This window comes from Mastacembelus armatus, chromosome 3, assembly GCF_900324485.2.
Source record: "Mastacembelus armatus chromosome 3, fMasArm1.2, whole genome shotgun sequence".
Taxonomy (NCBI): Eukaryota; Metazoa; Chordata; class Actinopteri; order Synbranchiformes; family Mastacembelidae; genus Mastacembelus; species Mastacembelus armatus.
In genome coordinates, this window is record NC_046635.1 from 19194920 (window position 1) to 19206157 (window position 11238).

At 37.8% G+C, this 11238-nt stretch overlaps 1 protein-coding gene across 1 annotated transcript; it reads left to right on the forward strand.

Moving 5' to 3' along the window:
- The first annotated feature begins 634 nt into the window (after positions 1-634).
- Positions 635-10880, forward strand: cdhr5a (cadherin-related family member 5a). The gene is made up of 14 exons (XM_026293915.1): positions 635-816; positions 2822-2994; positions 3608-3667; positions 3868-3957; positions 4056-4142; positions 4846-4950; positions 5039-5224; positions 5913-6003; positions 6266-6363; positions 6468-6674; positions 7167-7280; positions 7373-7439; positions 7790-7950; positions 8682-10880. The coding sequence occupies exons 1-14, from the start codon at positions 726-728 to the stop codon at positions 9279-9281; spliced, it is 2130 nt and encodes a 709-aa protein (XP_026149700.1). The 5' UTR covers positions 635-725; the 3' UTR covers positions 9282-10880.
- The last annotated feature ends 358 nt before the right edge of the window (positions 10881-11238 follow it).

The window sequence follows — 11238 nt, forward strand, 5'->3', positions numbered from 1 at the left end:
TTCTTTCAAAAGCATGATCAATAGTGCTTATTTTTCAATTAACTTCATAGAAGCTGCACTGTTTTTCATGGTACTTAATAGGTAGGTAGGTAGCGATTCTTCTGTACAGTCAGGCTGTCTTAATCTAATCCCAGATTGATATTTTGGAATCCTTACAGGAATCCTTATTCTCCTTAAGGTTGAACGTTGTAATTCTTTATTACCCTGGCTGTGTGTTTGAACTTGTCATGCTGCAGAAATATTTTGAGACTGATCAGATGCCTTTCTGATCAGACTGTATAATCACCATAAATCAAAATATTTACACATATTTTTATTTACATGTTCTTATGGTTGTCCTACCTCAGTGGCATATTCATAAGCAACAGTAAACAACTTTAAGCAGGTTTGTTTACCTGACGAGTTTTATAAAATGTGAGAAATGTTTCCGGCTGCCAACATTCCTTAGCTGGTTTTCTTCCCAGAATGCACCAGGGCCACCAATACAGAATGACCCATCCAGCTAAAACAGATGCAAGTATTTTAGTGGGAGGCTGCAAGTCCTCTGCTGGCAGGCGCTTAGTGCAATATGTGCCTGTAAGATGAAGTCACAAACATTGCAACTGTAGTCAACTCCCACTCGCCGGGCAGCACAGACAGGGCATTATGTGGATGAGTACCAGCTGGTACCACGGGGCCCTCATCCTCCTTGGGACTTCATTTGTTGGTGCCTCTGAAACCAGGACATGGAACTGAAATTGAAGAGCAAACCTGTGAACGGTCTCCTCAGATGCATCATTGCCATCTGCTTTTGTGCAGTTTGTCCGGCTCAGAGAAGTGAGTAGAGCTCTGATTTCTATTGGGGGCATCATCTGTTGCAGCTGAGGGCAACAGGGCAGCTATGGCTATTATTGAGACAACAGGTTGTGAGAAAGACAGTTAATATTTTCAACTTCTGGACTTGTGGCAAATTAATGAACATATAAGTGAATTCACACATTTTGACAATGGCAACAAAAACTAAACATTACAGACTTTGTACAAGTAGAAATTGTGGCAGAGCTGTTGTGGCCACTACATGTATGACATATCATGCAGTAAATAACAACACCAGGACTTTAGGCTTGATATTAATCAGAAGATTTAAGTTAGAGCTAGGTTTCGGTAAGTGAAGGAATGTGGTGAGATTGTCTGCAGGCTGGAGCAGGTGCCTGGGCAAAGTTGACAACACTAGCTTTGCCATGCACTCTGAGATGATATGTAAATGGTAATTGACAGATTATCCACACTCATTTAATAGTGATCTATTTCATTTATGGTTGAATGAAAATGTTATTGTTGCTTTAGAAATAGGTTTTTTAAACAGCACATCATGTCTGTCTACTTCTGTGTCCATTTTTTCTTTTTTGCTGTTATGAGGTCATGTTTATTTGAATTTATTATTTACCTTTCCTACAGTATTTTCCTAAAAAAAAATCTATGTGAACATTTGGACATACACTGTGAAAAGGAATGCTCTAGATTAGGTTAGAGGCCAAACATTTTAAGTTGAAGGGCCAGTTTTGGCTCAGGGGCTGCTATTTATCAACACTGACCTTTGCCATTTCTTCCCTCTGAGCACTGTCAGCAGACTCCACAGATGACGTCAGGCACATAACTCCTGACGAATAGGAAATTCTGGTTTTACACTTTTGTTATTGTACATTTTATAAAGATATAACGTCTTTTATTAAGCTTAAGAGGCACTAGTGGGTGGATTGTTGGACATGCTTCTTTTGGTAGTTCATGTTTACGTACAGATAAGAGAACCTTCTGTTCTAGGTCCACACTAGAAATTGAATAAGTTAAAATGTTGATCTATCCCTTTACATACAATACTAACTAGTACAGGTTGTACATGTCTACCTAACTTGCCCTTGAGTTAAATTCAATTTTAAAACCTTTAGTACTTTTGTTTATATTGTGCTCACATGGGGCAAATTCCTAAAAAAAGTGTATTTAGTAACATTCTTAGGGACTACAGATGAAAATTTGCCTCCTTGACTGTCAATCAATATGTACAGTACCTGATCTAGTAAATAAAGTGAAATGAAAAATATTACAAGGCAGCACGGTGGATTAGTGGTTAGCGGTTAGCGCTGTTGCCTCACAGCAAGAAGGTTCCTGGTTCGAAACCCAGCAGGGACCTTTCTGTGTGGAGTTTGCATGTTCTCCCTGTGCTTTCTCCAGGTGGTTTCCTCCCACAGTCCAAAAACATGTATGGCATGTTGATTGCCCAGAGGAGTGAGTGTGAGTGTGTGAGGTTGTTTGTCTCTATGTGGCCTTGTGATGGACTGGTGACCTGTCCAGGGTGTACCCCTGTCTTTCACCCATAGAGAGCTGGGATAGGCTCCAGCAGATCCCTGTGACCCTAATTAGGAATAAGCGGGTATAGATAATGGATGGATGGATGGAAAAAAATTACACAGCAATAAACTAACTGAACAAAATACAGAAAACTGGGTGGTTTTATTCCAGCATAATAGTACTCCTTGTACTCTGGGTCTCTGGACAGACAGGATGTAAAGTGCAAATCATGTTATGCAGTTGGTTTCATTTTAAGGTTAGGGTTACAGCATTGAGAATATGAATACATTCTCATGAACAGTATATATGGCTATTTTGGTGTGCATGTGACAAATTTCACTATAATTCAATGAGTGCAGAGGTTAATCTGTATCTTTACTGTAAACGAAGCAGACATTGTTTTTTCCGACACAATTATCAGAGTAGATCAGTATCTCATGAAACCTCCTCCTTAACTCTAAAATCTGATTTGTCCAATGCCTCCCACCTTTATCAGTTTGCACGGTGCCTCCTGGTCCTGTAACGATCCCAGAAAACAACACTGCTGATGTGCAGGTAGTACAAATCAGCTCCAGTAGTGCTGTGACACTGATGGTCACAGTCAACCCTGAAGATCTGTTCTACTTGAAAATGAATACCCTGATGATAAAGAAAGGACTGGACTACGAGGTAAATAAAGCCAGAATGATCCTAGATATTGGAGGAAAAATCAATACTGAGACATATGAGACATAAAAACATTTTTGTTCCCCTTTTGTTTTTCTCAGTTTTTCTCTAGTGTGATAAATACTGAACAGGACACTTTCCAGTTGGAAAAAAAAGTGCGTCAGACCTCTAATGATAAAATTATGTAATCGGGACTTCATACACATCTCGTACTCGCATGTAACACAAATAATGTCAAAGTAGTAAAAATTAGGGTTATAATTCCATTTTACATATGCTGTTTTAGACACGCTGTTTAGAATAATATTTCATGTAATGTTTTGAACAGCATATTAAAATTTGGCTTATAGCAAAATTTCAAATGCTATTGAATTTATGTGTATTTGAAATAAAAGAAAAATATATTTAAAACGTGATGTGCAAAAAAGTGTAATAATTGCCCCCCCCCCCCAAAAAAAAGAGAAAAAAAATCAACACTAACATGGACTTAATGGAAAAATGTAATGATATACAAAAGTGCTCTGAGAATGATTTGTAATTGACATTGGCATTTATGTTAGTGTTAATGTATCTTTACACCACATACAATTGCTAATAGAGTCAGTTTGCTTTTTAGTCATTGCCCAGCGCAACCCTGGTGGTATGGGTGCAGTGCAGCAGAGCTGGCTCCAGATCTGTGAGTAGAGTCTCATCAAACACAATACCACAAACAGTCAGTAAAAATGTATAATGAACCAAACAAATGCATATTAAAGAGCAGTTACAAGGTCCAGACATTTTGTATTTCTGTAATTGTTGGTATAGATAATTGCAGGACAAAATCATTTAACTAATGTTTCTGATTACTGATTCGCTCACTACTTTCGTCTGTTTAAGGTGAACGAGTCTGTTGAAGTTCTGGTTGAAAATGTGAATGACAACCCACCAAATTTTGCACAAAACCACTACACACTGGAAGTGAATGAAGTGAGCAGTACTGCTGTCCCAGATGTCCTTTTTTTTTTTTTTAAATACAATTGACCTCACTTTAACATGATGTTGACTCCTTGTTTTATCCTCTGCAGCTCATTCCAGTCAACTCAAGTGTTGGATTAATAGAAGCTACAGATGTTGATTCAGAGCCGCTGTACTATCGCTTAGAGTCTGCCACTGTAAGACCATTTGTTTATTTTGTAATACTTTATTATACTGGTCACAAAAAAATACTGACCGGCTTTCTGCTGGTACATAAATATAGGTTTAGTGGAAGTATACAAAACTGTAGGGAACATGGAAATAAAAATTGTCTAATTTTAGAGAAAAGGAGAACTAGTATGTTCTTATAAATACTACGTACCTAAGAGGAATAGCACTAAGTAAGAAATCTGAAGGAATTATGATCTTATGGCATAATGAACATAAATTTTAAATACTAGGTTAAAAAGTAGATTTGCCTTGCCATATTTTTTAAACATAATGTACATTCATTGCTCTTTCCTTAAGTCATATATTTAAATATAAGACATAACTATACAGTATGTAAATAAATTACTAGTGTTAGGGGTGTAATTTACCTTCCTTCTCTTATTAATTTACTCCATAGATACCCAGTATTCAGAAACATAGTTCAAGTATAATGTATTTCTCCTTTACACTAAAATGTCCAGGTGTTAAACAGTACACTGAGCTACCTAAAAATATAGCAAGGAAACCTCTTCAGACCTCATATCATTTCATCTGAAAGATGAATAATAAGATCTGTTTCTTTCATTAATCATTTTTATTATGGTGTGTAGTTTATTATTGTTTGAATTACTATATCTTATATATGTGTATACAGTATAATACATTTTTTTCTTTATTTCTTTTAACCAGGATAAATATTTTCGCCTGGAGAACATTAACACTCCAAAGATAATTGTTAAAAGCATCCTGGATTATGATGTTGTTCAGAAGATTTCTCTGGTTTTACATGTACAGGTACAGTGATCATTAGAATGCTAACAATAAAAACTAAGGTCCTGCTTTTCTTTTACCTTTGACCTGCAAAATCTGCCACATATTCCAGGACACGTTCAATGGTTCGGCTTCCAACAAGCCTTTCTTCACTTCTGTGGCCACCATCACAGTCCATGTGAAGGATGTTGATAACCGCCCCCCGTGGTTTCAGCCATGTTTGAGGACAAACTTGGGAATCGCCAAACTGTGTGTGAGCACCGGCTACAGAGGCAAAGTCAATCTCACTGAGAAAGAGGTGAGTCACCACAAAAACATTAAATAAGTCAGCGGGCCCTCTAGAGCAGCCTCAGTGCATAGGAAGATATTTGTCTCCATGTCAGGATTTAACAATGTTTTCAGCTCAGTTTCACTTTATACAAAGTATATGGTAAACTTGTTAGGAAACATTTGGCACGCAGAAGTCAGGAAGCACCATTTTGAGTCATGTTGCTAATGACATGATCACTGTACATCCAATACTCCTTCTTTTGGTCTACCTCCTCAGGTAAATATCTAGATCTTTAGCAGCTAAATGACCCACTATTGTCCAATGGGGGAACAGAGTTGCAGGCTGTAAAACTGTAGACTGTAGGTTTCTCTGAGGATTTGTCAATATGAGCAATGCCTTTCACATAATGCGTAGTTAATTCACGATTTTGTAATTAAAAATAAATAAATTAGAGAAGATTTAATGTCCAAAAGAGGACACTGGTTTTTAAACCTTGGCCAAATGACTAATAAAGATCATGGGATGTGATTGTAAGCTCTAGAACAGCTACTAAACAAACCCGGTGAACGGAATATTTTCTCTTATGAATGAAAAATACAGGTTCACATTTGCACATTTGTGTAGTATTTCTGTAATATTGCTGTGGGAAATGTCCAGGTATGAACGAATACAAAGGAGGGCTGCAGAATCAGTGCTATATGATTTCAATTCACAGGAAGGGCCGTTGGTGCTGGAGCCTGGCCCGATGTTCGCCAAGGATGGAGACAAGAACAGGAGCGAGCAGATCAGCTACAGAATACTCCGAGGTATAGACGGAACAAAGCATTTCATTTTAAGTAGTCACATATTTCATTACTAAAAACTGCCAAAAACTTTTTTATATATTTATTTACTAAAAAATTGATCTAAAAATAATGAGAAATATATTTTTTGTACATTTAAATTAGATTTTATGAATAATTTAATTAAAATCTGAAGACTGTTCATTGTTTTCTGGTAATTTGAGGCCACTGTGAAGCGATTTTGATCAGAAATTGTTGCTGCTTTTATTTCTTTCTTTATCTTCAGGAAATGAAGGAAATATTTTCCAGATTGATGAAGAAACAGGAAATATCACAATGGCTAAAGCTGCTGATATTGTCGGCCCAATAATTCTCACTGTTTTGGTATAAGAACATATATTTTGGCCATTACAATGCCCTGCAGTGATTTTTTAATGGAAAAAAGAATAAGTGAATAAAGTTTACTTCTCTACAATTCTTTCCATCAGGCGTCACAGGTGACTAACAGGGATCAGTTTGCAGTGACACAGGTGACAATTGAGGTGATGAAGAAGAGCAGGAACCCACCTCGCTTTGAGAAGGAGCGATACGAAGGATTTATCTACAGCAACTCTGTACCCGAGAGCATGATCCTCAAAGACCGAAGTACCAACCGGCCCTTCAGGGTCCGAGCTCGGGACGAGGACTTCGCTGGTGTGAGTAATGCTCTTTAATGAGGAACATTTTAACATCTCCAATACCTTTCGTTAAAAGATCAACTGGATTATAAAAACTAGTTTCTCAAAGGTGGTAGCTGATTGGCTGGATGAATTAATTTTATTATTTACGCCATTTAGAAACAGGTAGTGTGATATTTTTTTGATTATATTAAAATATAAATCTGACCAAAGGGAACTGACACAATTGGTGAGTCTAACAAATTGGATACTTACCTCAGGAGCTGATAAAGACTAAAAACTTAAAAGATGCTTAAAAGGGCTTTTATTCGCCAGTGAACATAAATGCCACTCCAGCTAATGGCTGGTTTTCCTGTCTGCCCTATAGTGGCCAAAAGACATTAAATGTTGGTTTCTATGGCATTTGTTTCTACACAACTGCCCAGATAAAGCCAAACTAAATAAAATCCTTTAAATAATTGTGTTTTGTGCACGTGTGTGTTTGTTTGTATGTGTGTGTGCGTGCATTAGGGTATGAATCCAGATTTGAAGTACGAGGTTCAGTACAGTAGCTATGTCAACGTGACCTCAGATGGTTTTGTGATTTTGAAGAGAAGTGTGAAGACGGAGTCTTTCGCACTTCAGGTAACTAACACACAAACAGCCTGCTTTTAGAATCAAGCACACACAAAAAAAAGCATCTCTTCTCAAAGCTGAAAAACATTTTCTGTCTGCAGCTAAGAGCAGTGGATGCTACAACAGGGGAATTCGCCACAGCTGCCCTCTCTGTACAGGTCATACCAGGTACCTCCACCACTGTTATTCTCTGCTTAGTTACAATGAAGTGAGAAATTAAACATTTTTTCACATGTACCATTCTCCATTTAATTTCCTGCAAGTAATAATTACTCAAAAGTAACATATTATATTTTCTTCCCCACACACAGCAAACTGTGGATAAATTCATAATATAATAAAATCAAATTATGAAGTTGGAAGAACTCACCACTAGGCAGGATTGACAGTTGACATACCTACAACAATGAATTTTCCTAAATATTGTCAGATTCTACATAAATGCAAGTTCATGTAGACCACATATAATATGCATTCTGCAGGATTAATGTCGAGTTACTGGCCTGTCTTCTCTGTAGCTGTATCTATCCCATCACCCTCAAGCATCGGCTACCGTCCAGGTGACATGGCGCTCCTGGGCCTGGTCATGGCAGCTCTGCTTGTCCTCTGCCTCACAGTGATTGGCTTCTTGGTTTCCCGCTTGTGGAAGGGAAATGCCAGTATGGACAAATTATGTGAGGTCAGTCAGTATTTCTATTTGGAGGTTTCATCACTAAAATTTGTAGTGATGAAACAAATGAGATACAATTTAGAGATGTCATGAGACATAACTGAGGACGAAGCCAGTCTGCCTGCTTCCCAGTGCTTCTGGTTTTTATGCCGCCTAGTTCAGGACCCACACTTGACCAGGTATTATAGACTAGATAAGATGTAATTATACATAACTACATAAAAATACAGTAGTAGGTTAATTTCATTAATTTCACTGTATGTTATTACTTACAAGTGAAAGAAACAATATCAAGTTCAAAGTCTTTACATTAATTATGGTAATTCCTAAATTATTTTGCAGAAATATTTATCAGTGTTTAATTGCCTTATTGTAATGACCTGTAAAATATTAAGCATTTTACATTAAAATTATTATTTAACACTTTTCACTAGCGCTTTGAAGCCTTTTTTCTCACTGTGATAAAGAATACATCTCCAGGCATCTCCATACTGTAAAGGTTTAGACATCAGAGGCAGACTGCTGTTTACTGCATCCTGGTGCAGAGCTCCTCCTGTGTGACTTTGACGAATATTTATCAATTTAAACCAACAGAAGGGCTCTGTGTTAAAGCAGAACAAATGAATCTAGCTCCCTCTCTGGAAGTACGGTGGCATCTGTAACTTTCAACAATGTCTAAATAGCTTCCATGCTTCATTAACCGCTGTATTAATAATGAGGGACCTCTCTCTTCCTTGTAGTGCTTGGGCCCGTGCCTGAAGTCCAATCAGGCCCGGACAGGCCACAGGGACTCCCTACAATACACCAATGATGGTTTCCAGAACGAGGGTGACCAGAGCCGTGGGGGTGCCAGGCGCTGGAACAATGCTCTCCCCAGAAGGATCACCTTTCCTCAGGCCCACAGCTGGGTCATCCCCCTGGAGAGACGGAACCGCCACTGCTCTTCCTGTGGTGTCTACACCAACCACATCCCCAAGGGGAGCCCCTCAGTGAGACCTGCCAGGAGGGGCAAAGGGGATGGGGATGAGTACAGCATGAGGTCTATCCTGACCAAGCAGAGGAGGAGGGAGGGTCAGAAAACAGTGTGGTTCAAGGAGAGTGAGGATTCCTCAGACATTGAGGTGGAAATCATCCCTGACACTGTGGGCCGGGTGGAGGAGGAGACTGAAGAAGAGCTGGAGGGGGAGGTGGAGATGGAAGGGGTTGTCAGAGATCCAGCAGCCCCACTGAGAGAGTCTAATGTGAGTCAGGAGAACCACAGCACAGAGGCCAGTGAGGAGCTGGGCCATGTAAATACAAGCTCAGAAAAAGAAAAGGGAGAACAGGAACAGGAGGACTGACACCATCAGAAAGAGAAAACTGAGCACTGTTCTTTCTTCTCATTTTTTGGAGACAACAGCCCACAGCTGAAGTCATCCAGTATGACACGTCCAGTATCTCTGAAGTAACTGCCACCTATCAAGAATACATTCAAGGATCAAATAAGTATTTTTTGTACTGCAAGTATCTTAGAATCCACTGTCTGAGGTAAGACCTTTGTACAAGGATATAAATATACGTCACCTATTGTAGTTAAAAATCAGTATATTGTTGTTAGTGGCATGGCAAGGAGTGATGAGAAAAAGCATCAATTTCAAATGTCTACAGCAAAAATGGTTTAAAAGAACCTCTATAATTATCTTTTTTGGTGAACGTATCCTTTCTTCCTGGCTTGGTTGCATGTGCTTTATGGTCAGACACTTCATTGCAGCCGATGGGTTGGGACTCTCTGATTTAGGCTAAACTGCTGGCTTGTTGACAATTAGCCTGATATTGCTTATGTTTATGAAGAATATAATGTTACCATGAAAACAGAAATGACAGCCAAATCTAAAGGGGCTACAAATGGATAAGTAAGACTGCCTTGTACCACTTTCTAATAATGCACAATTCATAAAGTAAGAACCTATATAGTAAGTTACAACTAATGTCTATATTCTTTAATTAATCAAATAATTATTTGGTGTGAAAAAACAACAGAAAACAGTAAAAAAAAACAAAACCCATTACTGCTACCTAAAGCCAAAGATATTGTAGAACTTCCAAAGTTTGGAATTTAGTTTAAAAAAATGACCAGAATGGTTGATTATCAAAATGCAATGTCAGTTTTCTGTAGATCAACTAATGAATTTAAAGTATTTTAACAGTAGTTGTAACTAAATATTTGTTTTGTTGTTAATAAATCACTTAATACTTTATAGATCAGTTATAAGCCATTGATTATAACTGTTGCTGTGTTTCCAAAAATGGCATCTGCAATTATATATTGGTCCACATGCTCAAAGTCCATTGGAGCGGTCTACCTGGTGAACTAAAGTGCTAAAAACACACAGCAAGTGTCCTATTAATGACTGACAAGTGAGCTACAAAGCATGATAAGAAATGATTTGTTAACACATAAATGATGTCTTATTAGAAGGTGGTAACGGTTATGGTGTTGCAATGTTAAATTTACAAGATATTTTGCATTAGTGCAATGATGTACATGGTTACATATATAATTCACTTGATTAGCCCAGATACTTTCTTAATTTTATTATATGATAGAGTACAGCAACATAACCCACTCCTCCTTTCTGTCTTGCATTGTCATCAGGTCAAAAGGGCAAAAACTGATCAACAATGAAGGCGCTGTCACTGTAGTGCCATCATGATTTCTGTCTTATCCACTCTGCACATTCTGTACAAGCTTTACTAAACCAAATCGGTGTGTCTGGATTTTACCGTGAAAAATATATGTGAAGAGAAACTTTATCTACTGAATACTAAACATCGGAAAGGACATCTTCTTGTGGATTGTAGCATGTATTTTATTGAATAAGAAAAATAACTACTATATGCATAAATCTATGGTTAATGTATAGGGGACTTTTTGTATATTTATGGTCATTGAAGGAATAATAAAGTTTAGAGGATTTGTTAAGTCTAGAGATTGTTGTTTGTTATAAATCACATTTTCCACAACAAATTTTCACACCAGCAACCTACAAGAAATAAATGAAGATAAGTATATTTTGTAAAATGTACTTACTTCTGTTCTTGCCAAGAAATACTGTAGGTGCATATCAGTCCATTAGATATGAAGCTACAGCCAGCAGAAGTTGGCTTAGCTTTGTATAAAAAAAATTTCCTACCAGCTGGTAGCTGTGGCTTCATATTTAAGACATATGAATCACACGTCATCAGCAAAGAAAGAATGAGAAAACATATTTGCTGTATCCTTAAGGCTGACACTGATTTGATAGCTACCTGCGAAAA